Source organism: Onychostoma macrolepis, chromosome 23 (genome assembly GCF_012432095.1).
Source record: "Onychostoma macrolepis isolate SWU-2019 chromosome 23, ASM1243209v1, whole genome shotgun sequence".
NCBI lineage: Eukaryota > Metazoa > Chordata > Actinopteri > Cypriniformes > Cyprinidae > Onychostoma > Onychostoma macrolepis.
Genome location: NC_081177.1, coordinates 15778176 through 15800458, shown reverse-complemented (window position 1 = coordinate 15800458; position 22283 = coordinate 15778176). Strand labels below are relative to the sequence as shown.

The following is a 22283-nucleotide window of genomic DNA, read 5'->3' as shown; positions in this document are numbered from 1 at the left end:
AATGATGACAGAATTTTCATTTTTGGATGAACTATCCCTTTTAGTGAGTGTTAAATGATGGTAAAGGTAATCTAAATGTAAAAATAAGCATAAAATATTATTGGTTGATGCCGATAAATGAAATCCGTCAATATCCCATATGGAACTGATATATTGTGCATCACTAGACAACATAACTAAATAACCTAATTAACTTTCCTGAGCAATGAAAGAGAAACATCTGAGTAATAAAATCTTCCTCTGGAATGATTTATACACTGTTTCCTTGATGTATGGGAGAAGGCTGGATTTATGTGATGGTGGTTTTCATCAGTCCTAAAGCACTTAACCTGAGTGGCGGTGGGGATCCTCAACCAAAATCAATATGTGATGTACGGTATACGGCCGTGTGCTGAGCACACATCGACTAATAGGTATTAGGGTGAAGACTGGGTAAGGAAAGAAGGATTAGGGTAATTGTGTTTTATCTGCCGTGGTCTTTAGTGGATTGCACTGAGGACACGCTCACATACACATACATACACACAATAGATAGAGAGATAGAGAGACCTCTCCAGTGACCTCTACAATGTAGATAGCAGTGAACTAGAGTGGAACAGGCTCTTGCACTGTGCTAACAGATAAAGATCAGATTTGAAAATCGCATTTATGGAGCAGAACTCCTTTTGAATTATTCAAATAGAAGAATGGTCCTAAAACATCATAAAAGAGACTGTTAAATGTATTTTTTAGCTAAACGAAAATCAATTTTTCATACTGTACATTTATAGCAATGTGATGCTTATGTTTATTTAAACAAAATTATTTTATTATTTTTTAAACAAAGTAGTATCAAATTAAAATGTTGGCCATTTAATTGATTATCAGCCATTATTTAAAATACTGACTTACTGGTATTGGCCAGAATTTTGATAATTGTGCATCCCTATTTATTGTATTTTATTTTTTTTAGGACGCAAACTGAAATGATGGGTTGTTCATAATAAATGATAATAACATTTGCGTCAAAGGCTTTTTATTATGCATCAGTTAAGTTAAATACCTGATTCAGAATGTTTATAGTTTATAAATATTACTGAATAAGCCACATTTGAAGCAATCATATAATGAAGTTATAATAAATAATGTCAGCTGGTTGACACATTTCCATAGTCGCACGGTATCGCCTATTGTATTTCCCAGCATTAATTGTTGCCGTTTTCATTAAGGTAGTATTAAACCGCAACTGAGACAAAAATAAGCTTTGAATGATAACTATCCATCCGTTTCCTCAGACTTGTCTGGATTAGGATCAGTTATAGCAGAGCAGCAAAATGGACAGTTTGAATCTGGCAGATTGACAGTGATTTGATTTGGACATCTGTCAGGCGAAGTCAATGGGCTGTAGGAAACCAAAAAGAACCATAAGAGAGAGTCTCAAAACTGGAGTTGCTAACAACAAAACTGCTAGATTGATTAACATTCAGTGGAAATCAGGATTAGAATCTCGCCATATGGTTTTTGGGTAGCCGAGTCTGTAGAAATTGACTGTAGATATTGAAGGAACAGCTTCATCTGTGTGATAGCTCACACCTGGATGCATTGTCGACAGGCGGTGTGCCTCACCGAGCAGCAGGCCAGTCGGCAGATGTGTTCTCACGTTAAATTACGCTGATGTCATTTCCCATGGGTAATGTCTCTGTTACAGTTACATCGGCACTCAGCAGACAGCACGAAGGAAAAATCCCCACTTTCCCACTTTTTTTTTTCTTTTTTTTTTTGGTGGGGTGGTGTCGCTTTCTATTCTTGCGAGCCGTATGACAGCTCGGTGAAGTAAGGAACTCCCAGCTGTAGGAAACCAGAGCAGATCTGGCTGGAGGTGCAGTTAGCTCATTCTCACTCATAGTCTGCTGGCAGTCTCCACCTCCCTCTTTATCTCCTGCGCTGTCTCGCCTCTATTTTGCCTGACAGATTTTTTTTGACTGCTAGTGCAGTGTAGTGTAATGAGTTGAGCACTTGGGGGGGATCTGCTCATAATCAAAACAGAATTTATTGATGATAATCCATACAAAAAGACATTCAGCCAGCTGCTGTGAAGGAAGCTCAATGTCTTAAGAATTATTATGAGGGTTGAAGGAAACTGTTTCTCCTTTGGTTAAACCATTGTTGAAACTTTGTTGAAAAGACCATTGAAAAGGGAAAGACATTTGATGTCGGTCTTCTTCACTGAGGTGTCACCTTAAAGGTGCCATAGAATGGAAAACTGTATTTACCTTGGTATAGTTGAATAATAAGAGTTCTGTACATGGAAATGACATACCGTGAGCCTCAAACACCATTGTTTCCTCCTTCTTATGTAAACCTCGTGAATGCAAAAGACCACTGAAAAATAGGCGAATCAGAACATAAAACCGACTGTGATGTTACAGTCGGGATCACTAATAGTTACGCCCCCAACATTTGCATATACACACCCATGTTCTAGGCCAGCCGCCAGCCGAACCTGCACAGCCGAATCATCAGAAGTTCTGCAGGTATTGTGAAGAAACAAGCGAGAACAACAGCGAAAATGGCAGATCATGGAAATAAATTTAATGTTCCAGGCTGTGCAGGGGATGTGATGTGCAGGGATGGGTTGGTGTCTGTATTCAGAAAGGCACGGAAAGCAAATAACGTGAGCCACTAAAGGGATATGGTTAGCTTCTTGCTAGCGGTAGCCTGTTACATTACAGAACATAAGATTTCATTTACCACATAAATAGAGTAAGGAGAGATGACTGATGATGATGGCGAATGATTTACAGATCCTGAGCACCATTGACAAGCATCTGATCTTGTAAAATGTGTGTTAAGTACTGCCGCTTCATAGTATAAACAGAGTTCGTGCGATCACGAATCTCGAAAGTGAAAGTAAAAAGCGATCGTGCATTTAAAAGCAGTTTCAGTGCCCCGCACATTAGAGGCTCCCTGATGCCCGCATTTTATATACAGTATAATTCCCCGACGATATAACTGCGAGAGAAAGTATTTAAATATATATTTTCTTCCCTGTGTTTCCTTCCTGCTGTGAGCTACTAAAATGAGCCACACTGTGAAACAGCCAATCAGAGCAGAGCTCAAGATTATTATTCATGACCCTTCCAAATAAGGTAATAACAGACCATTTCATTCTAGGGACAAATCCTAGGGTTGTAAATGGACATGTAAAACTGTTTCTGGAGAATTTTTGCCCTTACCTAAGCCACATACCTTCTATGTAGATATCAGAGAACAATTTTAAATATTGTATCAATGCATTCTATGGCACCTTTAAGATAGTTTTGAATATGGATGGTTGGATGGATTGGTAAGTGGAGAGAGATAGATGTTTGAATGATTGATTGAATGAAGAGTTGAATGGATAGATGGAAGTTTGAATAGATAAATGGGTAGATGAATAGATAAATGGGTAGATGAATAGAAGGATGGATGGATGGATGGATGGATGGATGGATGGATGGATAGATAGATAGATAGATAGATAGATAGATAGATAGATAGATAGATAGATAGATAGATAGATAGATAGATAGATAGATAGATAGATAGATAGATAGATTGACTTATTTTGTTCTCTGGCAAAAATCTGAATCCGACACTTGAAAGTGAATGTCTTTTGAATTTCTCATATCTTCCACTTTAATAACCACCACTCTTTTAAAATACATGAAGGGCCCCTCTATGCTTTACTCCTATCCCTTCAATCCTGAAATGAGCACACATGCGTCATACCAGAAACATGGCACAGGGAACAAGCAGAAGTCGATGAAAAGCCTTGAGGCTGCTCGTCATGAAAGTGCGGGAAGTGCCGAGAGTTTGTGGTTGTTTCTTAATGGAAGTTGCCAGCTGAGAGAGCACACTGAGAGAGATGTTAACCTTCTGAGATAGAATGCACATTAAAGATGCATTACGGAGCGCTTTGAAGTCAAATTAGGTCTTATTCGAGTCATGACAGAGGGTGTGTAGAATCGACCGGATGTGGCGCCCTCTTCTGTCTCTTTATTATTTGATGGGGGTTTCAGGTCATTGTAGCCCGTATGAATGTCACTAGATGCCCAGTTGTCTTTGCTAAATGCATTTCTTAGTCTACGTGTCAGGCTGAAGGGAGATTAATGGCCAATGGTGGAGTGTGGGTGTTCTTTAGGGGTGCAGCACCACAGCTGGTGAGTGAACCTAGAGCCCTGTGCTGGAGGCCCGGCTTACCCCGTGTTCTCTGCTATGTACATCTGGGGCTCGATTCCACAGGCCCCCTATAAAGTCAACGAATAGGCTGTGTCCAAAGAGATAAACGGCCCCTGTTGTGGAACGGAGTATAACCTTGTAAAAATATATTTGTGTGTGTGTGTGTGCACGCATGAAGGGTATCCAGCGAGGGGTGGGTTAAGAAACAGCGTGTATAAATAATTGATAATATGTACTGGCTTCTTTGTGAAGATGAACATCCATTGTGTATATGCCAGTCAGTATTGAAGGTGGGGGGTTTTAAAAAGAAGCATTAGCTCTCTGTGTTGTTGACCTCATTATGTGGCTTAGAGCATAAAATAAACATTCATAGGCGAGAAACCTAGTGAAATAATGCTATGGATTAAAAACACATTTCCCACTGATCTTTTGCCAGTATATTCATTTTCACTTCTACTGAATATTAATTTTTCTCATTTTTGCTTTTATTTTTCACAGTGTGGCAGATGAATAAAAGCATGGCATGGTGTCACGAGAAGATGAATCTTTTTCTTTTTTTTTTTTTTTTAGCCTGTTGCTTCCAATTTCATCTTTTTTATTTTATTTGGAACCATCGTTCATTCCAGTTCTGCGTTTTCTATTACTGTTGTTGTTTTACGTATATAGAGAGAAGATTTACTGTAGATGTGTGTGTGTGTGTGTGTGTGTATACACACACACACACACACAGTATTTATGCATATATAATTTTAAATGCATCTAAGTCCCTTCCTTCAAATTGTCCTTTAAGTTTAAATTGTCTGTTTTCTTTAATAGCTCATAAAAAAAATCACCAAAACCGTGACTAAATATGTCAGATTCTGTTTTACTCGCATTTTTTCCTTTCCCATTTAAACCACAAAGTTTGCAATTACAATTTAGCACAATTGTTGGGAGCGCTCTCCTTTAAATCACTATCAACTCAAAAGGCTTGACATGTTTTTGGTCCAATTGCCCTTTTGTGTTTTCGCTGTCGTTCCAGCTCCCCCCTTTAAAACACTCCCAAGTATTCCCAAAAGCTTTTATTCTCGGTTTCCCCCTCCCTCCCTCACTGCCTCCCCCTTCTCACCCCTCCCAACCCTTTGTTAGAGACAGCCCCTCATCCACTCCCCCTCTCACTGTCTTCTCCTTCATTCGAGGCAGAGAGAGGGAGTCATGAGCGTCCGTGCCGTAAGGATGCAGAAAACACGCTCTGTGCATTGTTTAACGTAACGGAGAGGTGGACCAAGTGTCATCGGCCAGTTTGTTTTCTTTTTTCCTGCTTTTTTCCTCTCAGGCTCCACTCATTTGTGCATGCCGCTCCCTGGCTCTTTGGCTGAGAAGCGCTGGCTGAACGCAAGCTTGCGCTGACAGAGAACCTGCTGCCTGGGGGATTTTCTGACATGAATAGCGGCGATCAGAGTATATGTTTTGGCTGGCAATGAACACTTCCTCTGAGGCTCAGCTGGAGCGAGTTTAAGCCCAGGACACGAGCAGGTACACCAGAAGAGGAATGGATGCTTGAGAGAGCTAAACGGAGAGAGAAATAGCTTCTGACTCCAATGAAAAGAAATCAGAACGGAAGAGCCACTTTTTCCAGAGCGACAAACAACTTGGCTGAGTCCACAACAGGGGCTTGTCTTGTCTCAGGAGTTATCCACTAAAAAGGACTGAGGACTAACAGCACTGTCCGAAGCAGTTGTCTAGTTTGCCTGCACGCTTTGCCGTGGCAATCTCAGCTGTTCCTCATCTTTTTCCGACTGCCCGGATCAAGGAGCGCGCCTCTACGCTGACAGGAGCATCTGGGGGAAGAGTGCTCACCAGACACCACAACTTTTGACTGTACGCTTCACCCAGAGTGCTTTCCAAAAAAGAGGGGAGGTCACCAGAGAGGACCAGTGTTGAAGGATAGAGGGGGGGGGTTGAGGAAGAAGACCCTGCTGCTCTCCGGGGCATATGGTCGAGCTTGCCAAAGACAGCTGCTGAGTCTCTGTGGGCTAATTATTCATTCATTCAGGAGATTCAGACTGGGTGGGGGGAGAAAAGTTTCGACTTTTACGACCGAAGACGAGCCTAGTGTTGCAGTTCTCCGGAGGATTTGGGAAGGGGTCACTCTCCAAAAGTTTGTGCATTTGTGTGTGTGAGAGAGAGAGGCTAATGACTCCAATTCCAGCTTGTGGGCAGCCGAGTGTTTCCCTGGACAGACGGCTAGCATGATGCCTAGCCACACCCGCAGTGCATCCTGACACATGCCACAACCAGAGCAGCCTGGCATCTTCATGCCGCTGTCGGGCACAGACAGGTGGCAGCACATCCTGAAAGAAGGGAATTCATTGTGCCATAAAAAATTACAAGCACCCCATAAGACAAATCAAGAGCCAATTCATTACTAATTCGCCAAGCGGTGGAGTTCTGCGCTTGCGGATTTAAAGTACAAAGTGCAGCGGGGATTGTTTGCACTCACTTATCGTGTTGCCAATCTAGGCCAGGGGTCCAGTGGAGTTTTTTGTCAGATACACTCGAGAGAGCTCGCACTCTAACCTTTCATGACAAACCACCCCTGTGCTTGGGAGAGAAATGGAGGGATCGCTGGAGGGTTGGGAACTGTAGGACCTGTACCCTTCCAGAGCGGCTGTAATTTGGAAACAAAATGCGTTGCTTGGAGACTGGCGAAAGTATTTGTCTACGTTTTTCAGGAAGGAACTGCGATAAGAAGAGCCACTGGAGTTTAAGCTGAAGCCATTTTCGGATTTCTTTTGTCTATCATTCTTCTCTGAGTCTGTTCAGAACGATTGCCGACTTGGCGTACTTTAGGGACGGCGCGGAGTGGAGTATGACCAGTTGTCAGTACCCCACGCCGCCCCCGGAGCGGGACCGCATGTACCAGCACAAAGTGTCGCTGGTCGTGCGGTACTTCATGATTCCTTGCAACATCTGTCTCATACTGCTGGCCACTTCCACGCTCGGCTTCGCTGTACTCCTCTTCCTCAATAACTGTAGGTCACAGTTAGTGAAACATGACTTGCAGCGTATGTATATATATGTGTTTGTGTGTTCGTGTTTGTGCATGACCCCGTAGAGTTTTTGTGGCTTGATAAGTTACATATTAGTGCTCCTTTCCCTTGTGTGCTCTGTAGAGTTTTCTTACAGTGATGCTCAGGGAGGCAGAGGGGAGGCACTTTGACGGATGGATGGTTCAATAAGGATCGATGGCAATCAAAAACTAATCCCTAATGCGTTGGCTTCGATCCTCTGCCTGACAGTGAAATGATTAAGGATGACACAGATAAACGGTCCTCATCCTACAAAGTGCTTGAACGCTTGTGTCTAAAAACACTGCTCGGTGGCGCTCTGTCATCCCTGAAGCAGTGGTATTTAGACTGCACAGTGGGATAAAGGGGGCAGATTAAATGCCTTTGGATGTGAAAGCTTGGCATTAGCGTCAGTGCTTACTGTATCTGCTTGAGTGAATCTGCAAACGCTTTGGTGTCTTAGGGTGCCCCGCCAGCCGGTGTGTGTTGCCAGATAGTTTTGGCACTGTGCTTACAAAGAAAAGATTGGAGACGAAACATGAGCTCCAGAGCATGTCACAGTGCGCTTTGATGACATGGAGCAGCAGGTAATGCTGCTCTTTTCCAGTTTTAGATGTATTACTATCTCTGTCCTGTTTTATCTGCCTTTTTGCACAGTTGCATCCCGGGTTTTCTTATTCTGTGAATTCTCAGTTACATAGAAACGCGTTATCTAAGACTACAGTATGATTTCGGAGCTTTTGTAAGAGTTTGTTAGTACGCTTTGCTAGAGAAATAAGTTTAATTGATTAGAAAATGATCTTGCTATGCATCAGTGCTGATGTCTCATTAAATTCTTAATGATATTGAAATTTAGATGACTTTTTAACAGGAAGCTTGTGCAGCGGTTGTCAGACACACATGCATATGTATATGGTCTGTTTACACTTGAGTTCAGTGGCTGTCTTTGGCCGTTCTCCAGCATTAAGCTTGTAAGATGCCATGTGAAATTACACTCCAGACACTGGTGCATTGTTAATGGAAATATTTGACAAATTGGGTCACAAAGTACCCAACAAAATTTAAATTAGCCCTTTGGTTGGGCCTCAGGACATCTGAATAGATATTAAAATACTGTTAAATAGTTACATAGAAGAATATATGTGACTTTTTTCTGTATAGAGACAATAATTGTTTAGTATTTTTTTGAAAGAAAGGCCCTGGAAAAGGAGAAAAAAGTAAAAAAGAGAGCATTCAGGCCCATGCACCCTCTGTAAACCATTACCTACCTCGTTTCTCATAATCTTACCTGTGCCCTCACTTAAAGAGATCCACGGTGCTTCAGCATTAGATCTATATTAAAAGACCAAAAAGGGCCCTTCATGAAATTCTAAAAATGTGCCCTCTCCATCCCTCAATAAAGGAGTCTGAGTGTGAGGTTCATTTATAAGCCGACCATGTCGCAAAATCGATTTAATCCAGACAGATTCCATTAGATTTAAACATAAACTCAGTTAGAGCACTCCATCCCTGCTCCTCAAAGAAGAGTAAAAAACAGGACGGAGTGAAAGAAGTACCATTAACATGGAGAGGTGCATCGTAGCGTTTGAAAGCTTGTTGGAGTGGGATACAGACCAAAGGTTAGTCATTTCCATTTTCATTTAGCAGGCACATAGAAGAGAGGCCACACAGGACTAGAGCTGCTCAGCTCCACAACCAAGTCCATCAGCCTATACATACACATCAGCATGTTTGATAATAAACAGAAGATAATAAAACAGAAAGGAAAAGAGGACAGACGCTGAATGAAAACATATGGCTGGCATACTTACAGTATATGCACAGATATGATAGCCTGCCTGACAGTTCAAGTTGAGGTCTATTTGGGGCCACAAATTGCAGAGTGTATCTGCCTTACCATGCTTTTTACATTGCTATTTAACAAATCAATGATTAATCGCATGTTTGAAATGACAGTATTGATTTAAATTTACATTAAATAGTGATATGTAAGACATGAATTCGCTTGATTCTATAATATTCGGATTTATGTTTAGTTATTTTGCAATCATTAACTCGCTTCTTTGTCATGTATTCTTAATTACTTCAGTACTTGTGCAATTATGTTCTTGGCTCATTCTCAGTTTGAATTTTGGTTGAATAGAAATAATAGAGTGTGTATTGATCTAATGCTACAGTACATTTAGTCTACTAAGATTGTGGTTAATCTCCCTTTTCACAAAAATATCGTGAATTCTTGGTGTGAGAATATTGGTATTGTATAAAAAATATTGCAATACTTTTCTCCTTCCTATTTTTAGCAATATTTAACATTTACATTTTTGCAAATTTTATGAGTGCTCATTGACCTATTGCAATTTCACCTATTTAGATTTGCTCCGATTTAAATTGTAGTTAATCAGTTAATCTCAATTTTCTTGAAAATATTGTCAATTCTTGGCATGAAAATATCGCTATAGTCTCGTGAATTAAAATTCATAGCTTTTTTATCAATATTTAACATTTACATTTTTAATTACCAATTGGCCAACTTTTTGTATAACAACCATTAAACTGTAAAATTGTCAACTGTCCCTGGCAACAATTTCCTATATAGCTGTGCTAGCATATACAACAGCTTTGAATAATTTAACATAAAGAATTGCAATGTTATTGCAGTGTGACCCAAGTATCAATATAGTATTGTATCACCAGGTCCCTGCCGATTCCCTTAAAAGAAATGTTCACCCAAAAGGAAGATATTTTCAAAGTCAGTGGAGTCCAAACAGCATTGGATTCCTTTGATTTTCATTGTATGAACTGAGACACTGAGACATCAATATCTTATTTTGTGATCCAAAGAAGAAACCACAGGTTTACAACAACATTATAAATGAATAGAGATGACACAATTTAAAGCAAATGTGCTTGAGGTGAACCTTGCATTGAATTTCTCAGCCGCGTATCATTTACATGTGAAACAAACGTTCCCGTGAGACCTGCACAGACAGTTGTTTTGTCCTCTACTGCCACTGGACATATAAGAAAGTCGAGCGGTGCTTGGGGGCGTCACAGGGTTATGCATTACAGTGTGTGAGCAGTATATGTTTTATCTCTATGATACGCATCTGTGTGTGTGTTATTCACCCTCAGCTCTGGTGATGTTTCCCGCAGGATGAAACGCTGTAACTGTCATGATTGACTCTCGGACCAGTTCAACAGACACTTCATTATTCAAGGAGAGAAGCACAGCAAGCCGTTTCCCCCCCTCTCTCTCGCTTCCTTGTTCCCTCACACCTCTGTTTTTCTGTCTTTCTCTCTCCCTCTCTCCAGCACCGGCTCTCCAATCTTCCTTGCGCTCAGTTGTTGACAAGCAATTTGAAGTGAGCCTAAAATTAAACTCTATCCTGGCAGTTGGGGGTGCTGGTGAAGAGAGGAGCAGAGATTCCAGCTCCGGCCCTGTGTGTGGGAGTGTGTGTGTGTGTGTGTGTGTGTGTGTAAGTGCAACCGGCTGGCTGGGCAATTGATGTGATAGTTTTGTGGCGTTGGTTATTCCCGCCTGCAGAAGCAGGGTGTTGTAGCTGCACTTTAGCTAGATGGCTTCATGCGCATGTTGTTGAAATGCCGGTTCTGTCAAGAGTAATAAGGTACGCGAGTTCAGTGTTTTCAAAATCACTTCGGTTTGGAGGAAAGTTAGACTGAGTGGGGTCGCTTCCAACTTCTGTGGCAGTTCTCGCTTTCAGTCGGTGCTGATTTTAATGAGTTTCAGCCAAACACTTTTGGCTGGTTTTGTAGTCTGAATATTTTAACATTTATTAGTGTAACAGCTTAAACTGATAGTTAACCCAAAAATGTAAATTCTGTCATCATTTGCTCACCCTTGTGTCGTTCCAAACTTGTACGACTTTCTTTTATTGTGGAACACAAAAGAAAATATTTAGAAAAATGTCTCAGTGTTTTTTTGTTTTTTTATCCTTACTATGAAAGTCAAATGTTTTGAACCACATTGACTTTCATTGTGTCTAAAACCATTTAAAACATTCTTCAAAGTATCTTCTTTTATAATAGTCTTTTGTGGACGTTTGTTGCTTATGTACAATGCATGTACAAAAGGCCTGAAGGGAGAAGCATTATTGTTTTCCTGTCTCGTTTTCTTGCGATCTGTAATTTTCTTGTGACCTCAACATAAGTTGTTTTTGCGATGTTGATTTCTCAAGTATTTTTCTATTACCATACAGATGTTCCAAAGTTGTAGCTTCCTTCACAAATGTCATACAGTTAGACAGTAGAGTGCTCTATCACTGACAGACATAAAAATGTTTCAGCTTCAATGAGTTGCTGAAATAAACTCAATTTTTCTTATCCATGTTGCAGCACTATGAGCATAGAAATGGCCACGAAAAAGCAACAGAAAACTTAAGTTATTTAAATCAGAAGAAAATAGTTGAGATTTTAATGAAAATGATTTTTAAAATGATGAAAGAATTAAGTTGAAATCTTGAAAAAACAATTTTGTTGTCAAGATCACAAGAGAATCAAGTCAGTATCTCCAGAAAACAAATGTTTCATTTGTTTGTTGTTTTTTGGTGATTCATCTGTCCAACAAGACATTTGAATGTCTGACCAAGAACATTTGGTTTGGTCTTGTATGAAAACCAATTTTTGTGGCTTTTTGATGTACAGCCTGTGAATGCAATTCCATATTTCTAGTTCAAAGGTTTGGGGTCAGTAAGATAGTGTTATTTATGCATATATATATATATTTATTTATTTATTTATTTATTTTTAAGTCTCTTATGTTTACAAAGACTGAATTTATTTGATCAAATATACAGTAAAATCAATATTATGAAATATTTTTAGATTTTAAATATTTTTTATTACTCTTCAGTGTAGTGTTGTCACAGTACCAAAATTTCAGTATTCGGTACCGATACCAGTGAAAATGCACAGTTCTCGATACCAATTTCGGTACCACATGCTAATTAAAAAACACAATTTTTAATAATAAAGTCAAACAAAAATAAAATGTACAAAAATCAATGCCATTCTTTATACTTATTTAAATTGTTTTAGTTTTTCCTCAAGTAATAAAAGTATGAAAAACAGTAAAGTTTCACCCAAATTTAATTTGTCTTTTAATTAATTAAATTTAAACATTTTATTTTTTTTGGTAAATAAAGGGGATTTACTATTAAAATTAAAATATGGAAGAAATAGTGTGTGATTATTTCTTTAAAAATAAATATTAAATTTTTTCAACAGTAGTAATAGCATCACATACATTCTACTAAATAATAGTAATATATTTCTGGCCCAATGTCTTTAAGATAAACATTTATTTTGACGGGTTGCCGTGAATACCTTTAAATTTCTGTGTGTAGCTATATGATATGATGCTGGTTTTACTCAAATGAAACGGTAAAATGCTCGTGAAGTGACTCTCAGAGCAGTTCTGTAGATGTTGTTTATGTATTTATGTCCTCATTGAGACGACAGATGCTGAAATCACCGCGAGCGTCAGGCGCGCTTCAGTGTATGTAGTAAAAAAAGACGCGCGTCTCTGCCATTCATTCATTCATTCATTCACACAGAGACTCGCAGAACATGCGGGATTCATATCTGAATCAACTTTTGCAGCTTAATATTTACAGATACTAGTCCGTGTCGCGATTTGATTTAAGTGTAATGACCTACTTTTGATTAATTCATCCAAACTTTGACAAATTACGTGGCATTCCGTGTTAAACTGTAAATTCCGTTTTTATAACTGGATTCCGAGATTCCGTCCGCGTTTTCTGCATCGCGGAAATCATCGGGCCATACGCGTCAAGAACCGGGTTGACCGGGTACTCGGTACCACCGGTACTTAAAAAAACCTGGTACCGTGACGTTTTCATTTTTTTAGTACCGACTTGGTACCGAAGTACCGGGTCTTTTGACAACACTACTTCAGTGTCACTTGATCCTTCAGAAATCATTCTAATATGCTGATATGTTTTGAAAATCTGGAATCTGAGGGTGCAAAATATAAATAAATCTAAATATTGAGAAAATCGCGTTTAAAGTTGTCCAAATTAAGTTCATAAGTATCTTCATGGAACATGATCTTTACTTAATATCCTAATGATTTTTGGCATAAAAAAAAATAATAATTTTGACCCATACAATGTATTGTTAGCTATTGCTACAATTACACCTGTGCTACTTATGACTGGTTTTGTGGTCCAGGGTCACATATCAAATATTGCAAATGTCTTTATTGTCACTTTTGATCACTTGATCACTTTTTGACATAATGTGCCTTTACTGAATCAAAAGTATTTATTTCTTTCAAAAAAATAAATAAAAATCTTACTGCCCCCAAGCCTTTATTGAAACATTATGTTTTTAACATTTATTTCAGTGCTGAAAGTGCATTACTGCAAACAAATTTGTCAGCATGTCACGCAACGGATGCTGTCGATAGAGCTCAAGTTGTATTTAACCCGCAATATTCTTTTAATCTCATATTCCAACTGATCTCTCTTAATCTATTCTTTTTTAGATTTAACCTCTGTGAAAGAGTCATGTAGTCCACTGTCCACTCACTCATTGGAAACGACTGCTGACCGCCTGAGACCGTCCGGATGTCTTCCTTTCAACTAATGTGCCTCTCTCTCTCTTCTTCCTCCGCAGATAAACCTGTTCACTTCACACCGGCTCCTCCTCCTGATGGTAAGTCCCATATGAATTCCCCTGACCGGAGTGTTTTCAACCTGCACAGATAATGATCTCAGCTCAGGCCCGTTTGCTGTTTGAAGTGGGCGTCCTCGCCGCGTCGCTTCCCATCGCCGGCTTGTGTGTAGCCTGTTAACATGGTCAGCGAGAAGCAGGGAGGGACATCTGCTTTGATGTAGAAATCTCCTGACATCTTGATTTATCTAGACTGGTGGGATGCAGGGTGGCTGACTTCTTGGGCATGCGCCTAAAGTTTTCCCACATCGCCTTGGGACGCAGCTTCGTTTATTACTCAAGCTGATTAGCTGATTGCTTTTGCCAAGTTTATGAATATAAATCTCAATATTAAATGAGGTATTGTTTCTCTAGTTGTCACCGTGCACTGAGAGTCATTAATTATACAACAACAATTTATTGGCAAATGGCATATCTCTGCACAGATTAATTGGGAGAAACAGCTGGTTTCCCTACTCTGTTAATGAATATTTATATGCGACAACATGAAATGGGCTTTGGAGGTTACTCCTGAGCTGCTGGCAGTGGAGATGCTTCTCTTTATGAGCTGGAGGGAGCTTCATTATGGACACCGTCGTAAATACTCCAACAAAATAGCTGCATGTGTGGGTGTAGTCGGTATTAATGCGCTGAAATTACATGTGGTATAATTAACTCCAGTGCACACGTGCAAACATTTTGAAAGTTTTCAGCGTGGTTGTTAGCACCGAACCAGACCTGAATGACCAAAGGAGCAGCAAACAAACGGTAATAATGCTCTGAGAACAATGCTGTGTTCATTTTTACACATTTTTATGATTTGATCATGGCTTTTGTATATTGGTGAAAATGTTCTTTAAATTTTGTCAATATTTAGTCGATGACGAGACTAAACAAATGCAAAATTAAGCCAAATATTCAAGTGTAAATATAATATATAATATGTGTATCTATGTATGTAGACAAATTGTGATTATATATATTATTTGTGATTAATATATATGTAATTGTGTGTGTGTGTGTGTGTGTGTGTGTATACACACATATATATATATATATATATATATATATATTAATCTGCTAGTATGCTAGTAAAACACTTCAGTTCGCCAGTATTCATTCACTGGTTCAATTTGGGTCAATTCCGGACATTATTGATTATGATTTGATTAATATGAAACAATCATGCTCTTTCTAGGTTGTTAGTGTACTGTTATTCTTGAATTTTTTTTAATTTCTTATCACATTTTTATCAATATTATGTTTACATTAAATTAATTAGCCGTTAATTAGCATCACAACCTATTTTTGTAATTGTTGACAAAAAAAATTCTAGTAATTTTGACGAGATTACAACTGCATTTGAAGAAACGGCTCTGCTGGGTCTAGGCTCGATTTGCACAATAATTGCCCAATCACCTGCTTCATAGGATGTTCTGTCTGAGGGTTTGAGAAAAGACTTGTGTTGAAAATCCGGGCTTTAAGATGAATTTTATTCCCCTGCAGCTACAAGACAATAGTTATTATCTCCTTGAAACACTGTCCATGCGGCACTGCTGGGTAATTATGTCTGATTGATGTTTTGATTAACCTTACTCCTTGAGAGATCGGAAACTCGTAAAAATTACTTAAAATGTATACATCTGACTCGTAGAGAAATAGAGGCTTCTAACTGCTTTTTAATAGAAGTTTAACGACATTAGAGATTGCTTTGAAAACCTGCAGTTCTGAGAGAAATTGCGAGGCAATGACTGAAGTTGCAAAACTCCATTCCCCCTTTGATGCTTTCCAAACTGTGGGCTATTGATCACACTGCACATTTTCGATACATGGATGTTTCTTCTTCCTCGGCTGTTTGTTTCCGCTCTAGCCGAGCGTTTAAAAGCCGCAGCCAGCTCTTAATTACATTTCCGATTGTTCTGCGAGTTCTCAGACGGACAGTTCTTTATGTGCCAGACCTACACAAGCCCGCAGAAAGCTCTCCTCCCGGCTAACACATCCCCTGCCCCGCGGCCGCTGTCTTCAGAGGCCATTAAGCGTCAAGGGAGATCGGTTGTCCAATTACACTTCCATCCCCGATCCTTCATTGCCATATTAATTCGTTACAAGACTGAGATGTACTTATATAAAAGCCTGAGCATTAGGAAAATGAGCATAAGAGGGAAAACATGTCCCCTGTTCCAAGGACGTAATGACATTCCCAGACCAAATTATCCACAGATATTTAATTAAACGGAATCACATCACAGACATCTAAGTATCCCGCTATTACAAGCACAATTGAAGTATTTCCCCTTCAAATGACAGAAACCAATCCGTATTGAAGTTTCCCCCACTTTTGAAGCGTATTTGTATGTGCATCTGCCCGTTCCAAATAAAAGATGTTTAATCACTAGCTGAAACCTGACAAAGCAACAAAGCAACCTTTAATTAGCGTCATTTTGTAGGCCGTTTGTTAAGCGGATGTCCTTCAGAGTTTTAGCCGCTCGAGTCGGCAAACCAAACGCTGCCAGAATCTCAAACTCAGGGTTGTGTTGCCCACACAAAGGTCATTCGTGTAAGATTTGGCAGAGCTTTGTCCCGTTAATTATCTCTGTGGCGGTTTAGAAAGTTGGCTTGAGGAAAACATCTTGCTTTCGGTAAAACAAATGTTCGTTTGTTTGTATCCGGCCCACTTACGACGTTGTGTGCGCCAAGCAATAAACTTTAGGGGATTCTGTACTTGGAATGCCCTTGGTTTGGCCGCATGTTAATGTTATTTTTAGAAGGAGTCAAAGAAACAGTGACTGGATTGTGTCAGGTAGTTCATTACCATCAGATCAGATGTTTTTGACCGGTTTTGGAGTTACGTATGAGAAGATGCCGCCTGCAGCAATAGGTCACCTAGCATTCCTGCTTTAATTTGGGTCATGTAGGAAATGAGATAGTAAGATACGGACAAACCACTCCTACGCATCTCGACGTGTGGTAATGAATACACTCCATCTGAATGCAGCCTTCCGTTCGGCGTTTGTCACAGCGAGTTTTCCCCCTCGGGGCCGAGCTGTACCTGCAAAAAAAAATAATAGCAGATTGGATCGAGTAGGTGGCGGGATGTAGGACTGAGATGTTTATGTGGGCCCGAGCTGTGGACTAACTTTCAGAGACCCTGCCAAACTTTCTTCAGCTTTGAAAAGCTCAAACGGCATCTTTGGAAAGGGGAAACGATACTAAATAAAAGGCAGGGCTTGTGTAATTTATTCAGCCATTGCTGTGTTCTTGACAGAAGGAAGCAGAATTAATTATTACTAGTCTCTTATCTTAATTAAATCTTTTCATGTCATGGATTTCACACAAAAGAGCCCGAAAAATCATGTTCATCTCCTCTCTTTTTTTTGGTTTGCAGAGAACGGTGCGTATCAAGATATCAAATATGTGGCATAAATTCATCTGGGGATTAACTGTTATACCTAACTCGAGCGTTCACCGAAGTTTTTGAGTTTGACATTACGCCTGGAAGTTTTGTTGCCCTCTGTACTGTCTGAACATAAATACAACTGCGAGAATTTCTCGAGAACGGCTGTCTCTGTAGTTCTGTAGAATCAGCAGTTGCTTGCATAAGCAACAAACAGAAGAGCTTGTCATGGAGAGGAAATCGGGGAGGTGTGGGCAAAGCTTGTTTTGATATTAATCTGTCTAACATATTCTTGACACAACTCAGCAGTGTACAGCGCAGAAATGGAAGCTATTGATTTCTGGAGGAGAGAGATGGCAAGTTTACGCATCGAGGGTAAGAAAGTAGATGTAAGATGTGGCCGGTTTGTTCCAGAGAATTGTGAGGAAAGCAATTCATATTGACATTCGCATCAGTGAGATTTTGTCACGGCTCTGGCTTTACCTGGGATTCAGATTGAAAATATACACTCACAGTCTTTTGTGTTCAAGTCGAATTGGCATTTGGGTCAATGGCAAGTAAGAGTGTCTGCGATAAAGAAAGGAAAAACACTTAGAAAGTTCCTATAGATGTGCTCTTTGTATTCGCGTTGGTTTCAAAGAACATTTATACCATTTTCAAGACAATTTTCAATGTAATGATACTAAAACTGTCATATGGTGGAACCGTAACATTGTCCATGCACCTTACGTGAGTGTTCATTTTACAGCTTGAGCTAACCTAAAAAGTTCAACTTATCTCATATTTTAAGAGACCTTGTTACAAAAGTCAGGAGAGTCTGCAGGGGTTCTTTCTGATTTAGTTTTTTCTGCTTGTTGGTTGGACAAAAATACTTCAGAAATGCCATTCATAAATCATAAATGAGCATAATGAATGTTATATAGGCCTATAATTTATTATATAAATTAATTTTTAAGTATTATACATTATCTATGTTATTTATAAGAATTTCATTCTCAGGACAGTTGTATTTATTTTTTATGAATTTTATATAATTTACTTATACAAATTCCATTCTCAGAACAGTTGAATCACCCTGATATTTTTAACTCCCTGAATGGTAACGACGGCAGAATGCAGTGTGCTAAAACAGTCTTTGTGAGAGGAATACGTCTACTGATGTAGTTTTGGATTTAATAATAATAATTACAATGCATAGCAGTAATGCATTTGGGATGATGATGAAACATCGAGTACTATTTCTGAAGCATTCACAGATGCATTAGTGAGGCAGGAATACCTTGAGATGTTGTGTTGTGCTGTATGATTAATGTGATCATTTGGCACATAGATCCAGGGTTCAGATGTTGTTGACAGGCTTACAAGGAAATGCGAAACGACTTGATGGGACCGTAATGCGGGGGCAATCCCTATCGGTTTTTTAATTGTTAATCGCACCCGTTAAAATTAGAACACTCTCTAGTCTCATTATGAAACCAATTATGTCGCATACACTTCAGTTTTTATTACACAGACTTTGACTTGTCTTACTATTAGTATAATTTTTCAAGACTTGAGTTATGTAACAGATCCTGCAAACCATTTATCATTGTTTTATGGATGGTATACTATTATAGTGTATGAGCAAACAGTAATGCATAATTTTCAGCTTAATATTTGGTGTATTTATTTATTTGCACAAATTATCACAGTATTACAGTGTTTTTTACATACAGCAATAGTATACTTCTAAATACTTGAATACAGTAATTATTCAGTGCCATAGTATATATCTAGGTACTGTCTGTTACCTTCAATATATGACATAGCCACATTTATTTGTTTGTTGGCCTTTACTTGGGCTTTTAATGGCAGAAAAAAGCATTTCTTTGCATTCATTTATTAATATAGTATTATTATCATTACCGTTTTATTTTACTTTATTTTATTTTACAGTGTTCCGAGGAACATGCACTATAAATATCTAATATATAAATATCTGTGACTTAAAGCAATTAAAAAAGGCTGCAATACACGGATATTTCTGAATAACTGTGAATTGAAAAAGAGGTTTTTATCCCAATTACGGGCCCATTGTTGCTATGCTAACCAGCTTATGTCTGACCCTCAATAGTACATATTTGAATGGGTTACGTGTTGTGCCCTGTAATAGCGCCTCAATTTTCTTCATGAAGAGACTCACTATGTGTCTTGCTAGTCAGATTTTGCACAGCATTATGTTTTTGATTGTCATCATAAAAGCAAATCCTCACAGCAGGAGGGCCACTGTCCTCTAAATTGTGTGTTCTCCGGCTTCTCTGTCCAGTCTAGTGTAACTGTAAGGTGAAACTGCTTTGTAATTCTATTCAAATGTTCCAGCGGCAGCAGGAGCAGCACAGTCAGTGTTTGTGCCTGGACTGCTGCTGACATGATGGAGTAGGTCTGCATGAAGAGTGCAGGAAACCATAAATCTCCCTGTTTAAACCCCCAAAACACGATCTTTCCCCTTCTCTCTCTCTCGCGCGCCTTCTAACAAAAACAGACAAGGTCTTTGCACCCATGGAAGCAGACCAGTCCCTTTTCCCTGTTATGCAAGACCCGATATCGCACTGGACAGTTGTTTGGGCCCAGTTGTGTGTATTTGTGCTCGTCCATTGCCTCCGGTCACATATACCCGAAAGGAGTCCAACTCATTCTCATCTAATTTGTATTGTTTCCCAGACTTCCCCTTAATGGCTTGTTTGACATGTGTGCTCCGCGCCACTGCACACAATTATGACAAGGTGCTTAGACAGCCCGGCGAGGCTGGAGGCCAACATTTCTATTGACACTCGCTCTTTTACGGCAGTGGCCTGCCGAGAACCGAGAGCCAGCCGTCGCCTTGAGTGATCGTGATAGATGTGGCTATCTGTGTAGGTGTGAGCGTGTGTTCATGTGCATGTAAACTAGCGTCGCTTTCCATCAAGAGGCGCATTGTTGAGTATATTGCATGCAGACGCTGCTTTTGTATTATATAGTGCTGAAAGGATTTCAGTTTTAACTTCAGAAGATGAAAGGGAGAAAATTAGAGACTTCTCGGTGGGTCGAATTCAGTTGAGTAGAGTCCATTGGCTGAAAGAACTTTTAATGGGTATTGTACACAGCAGCTCAGTAGAAATCATTCAGAATCTCTTTACAACGTCTGAAATGTTATTACCGCCATTTATGTTTTTGAAATTGTTACACATAATCATGTATATAATCATTGCTTGCTAGTTCACTAATTCTCATATGGCTTTTCATTAAAACAACTCACAAGTACACTGACGTGTTGTGTTAAACTACAAACACAATCAGAGCCCATTTAAACAATCAATTCGTCACATGACAGTCACCTGATTAAGTGTAAAAACAACACAAAGAGAATTATTTTTCGTAAATATAATTAATAATATATTAAATATATATATAATATATTATAATAATACATTAAATCCATTAAATTCAAATTATTATTATTTAGATTAACAAAGAAGGGGAAAATATATATAGATACAAATACACATATACAAAAAACACCTTTAAATCTCAAGATAATATCATAAATACAACATAGATCCAAAAAACAATCAAGTCAGTTACAAAAAAGGTGAAAAATCTAATTCACCATTTAAACCTGGAAGCTGAGTTGCCTTCAATGTATATATCCAGAAAGACTCTCTCTGTCTTTGTCACTTTAAATAAAGTATTTAAAATATAAAAATCAAATTTGATTTTAAATTGATTTAAAATAAAAAATTTAAAAGGAATATTTTCATTTAAAAAATAAGTAAATAAATAATAAAATACAATATAGTCTAATTGTATTTATTATTATTTTTTACATTTTGTTCTCTACATTTTTAACACATACCAACATGAATCATAATTTCTGCATGAAAATCTTTGCACGCAGTTTTTATTACTAAATCGTTCTTCACGTTGGGAAAGAAGCTGGAAGATGCCTGTTGGGAGGATGTGTTTTACCCTTCTGTTTGCTTTTAATGATACATCTTGGAATCCTTAATTGAAAGAGGACAAATAAAGGCTGTTTTGTATGCAGCCATTTGCAACTCCGCCATGCAACTCTGGAGAAGCCTGCATCGAGATCATTTGCATAATGAAAGTGATTGTATGTGTCAAAGAAGGAGAAGCCAGGCAGCTGGAAAGGTGGCGATTTGGGAAGGAATTTTAACACACCTCTCTGACAGAAAGAGAGCTGGGGCAAAAAGAATCTGGAAAAAAGACAAAAGGGTAGAAAAGTCATCTGGTGCATAAACAAAGACGTGTGCAAGACCCCTTTGGTGATAAGGGAGATGCGTTATGAATGCATAAATAAAATACTTTGTGTATATGGCAGGAAATATGCTCAAGTTACACAGCAATGCTTTTGCTTATTATTGAACCACGTCTTGAAGCGTTAATCATCTTTAATCAGTCAAAAGCATATCTTGTGCCAAAATGAGAATGTTGAAGTCATTCTAGAGTAACAAAACTAACTTTAGGTTATGCTCCCATCGTTTTCCTCATATGTAACACATTAAGCATGACGTTCATCCCAGCAGGAGCCTGGCGAGATCTCTTCCAGCTGTTATCCTGTACTGTTTCCCAGCATGCCTCATTCTGAGGCCGTGTCCATCATGATAGGAACTGATTTGCCTCAATTAGTTCAGCCTGGACATTTAGCTCAGACTGTAGGAATGCTGGTTTTGCGGCTCCTGAAATTAATGAGCCCGTCTGAGGGGCCCTCCCAGAAGTCAAACCAGGCTCCAGCACTACCTACTGACCCAGGGGCTCCTACGCATCGACGAGGCCGCAGGCAAGGCTCATGGCTGGTCCCCTCAGGACCCTGCCGTGAGGACATACTCATGGCAAAGCATAATGTACTATAAGAAAAAATGTTCTCGCGTTTTCAAACTGCTTTTGAGAAAAGCTAGTTAGGCATCGCA

The 22283-nt window shown here is 39.1% G+C and overlaps 1 protein-coding gene across 6 annotated transcripts in view; it reads left to right on the top strand.

The window, feature by feature from the left end:
• The window catches only part of agrn (agrin), a 261211-nt gene that overhangs the window by 98921 nt on the left and 140007 nt on the right, over nt 1-22283 (top strand). For 3 of the 6 annotated variants that reach the window (XM_058764050.1, XM_058764049.1, XM_058764048.1), the window contains exon 3: nt 13908-13946. In XM_058764050.1, the coding sequence (XP_058620033.1) occupies nt 13908-13946 (39 nt within the window). Of the gene's footprint in view, nt 1-5380; nt 7248-13907; nt 13947-22283 lie in introns of those variants that run through there. The other 3 variants (XM_058764055.1, XM_058764052.1, XM_058764051.1) reach the window with 2 other exon arrangements.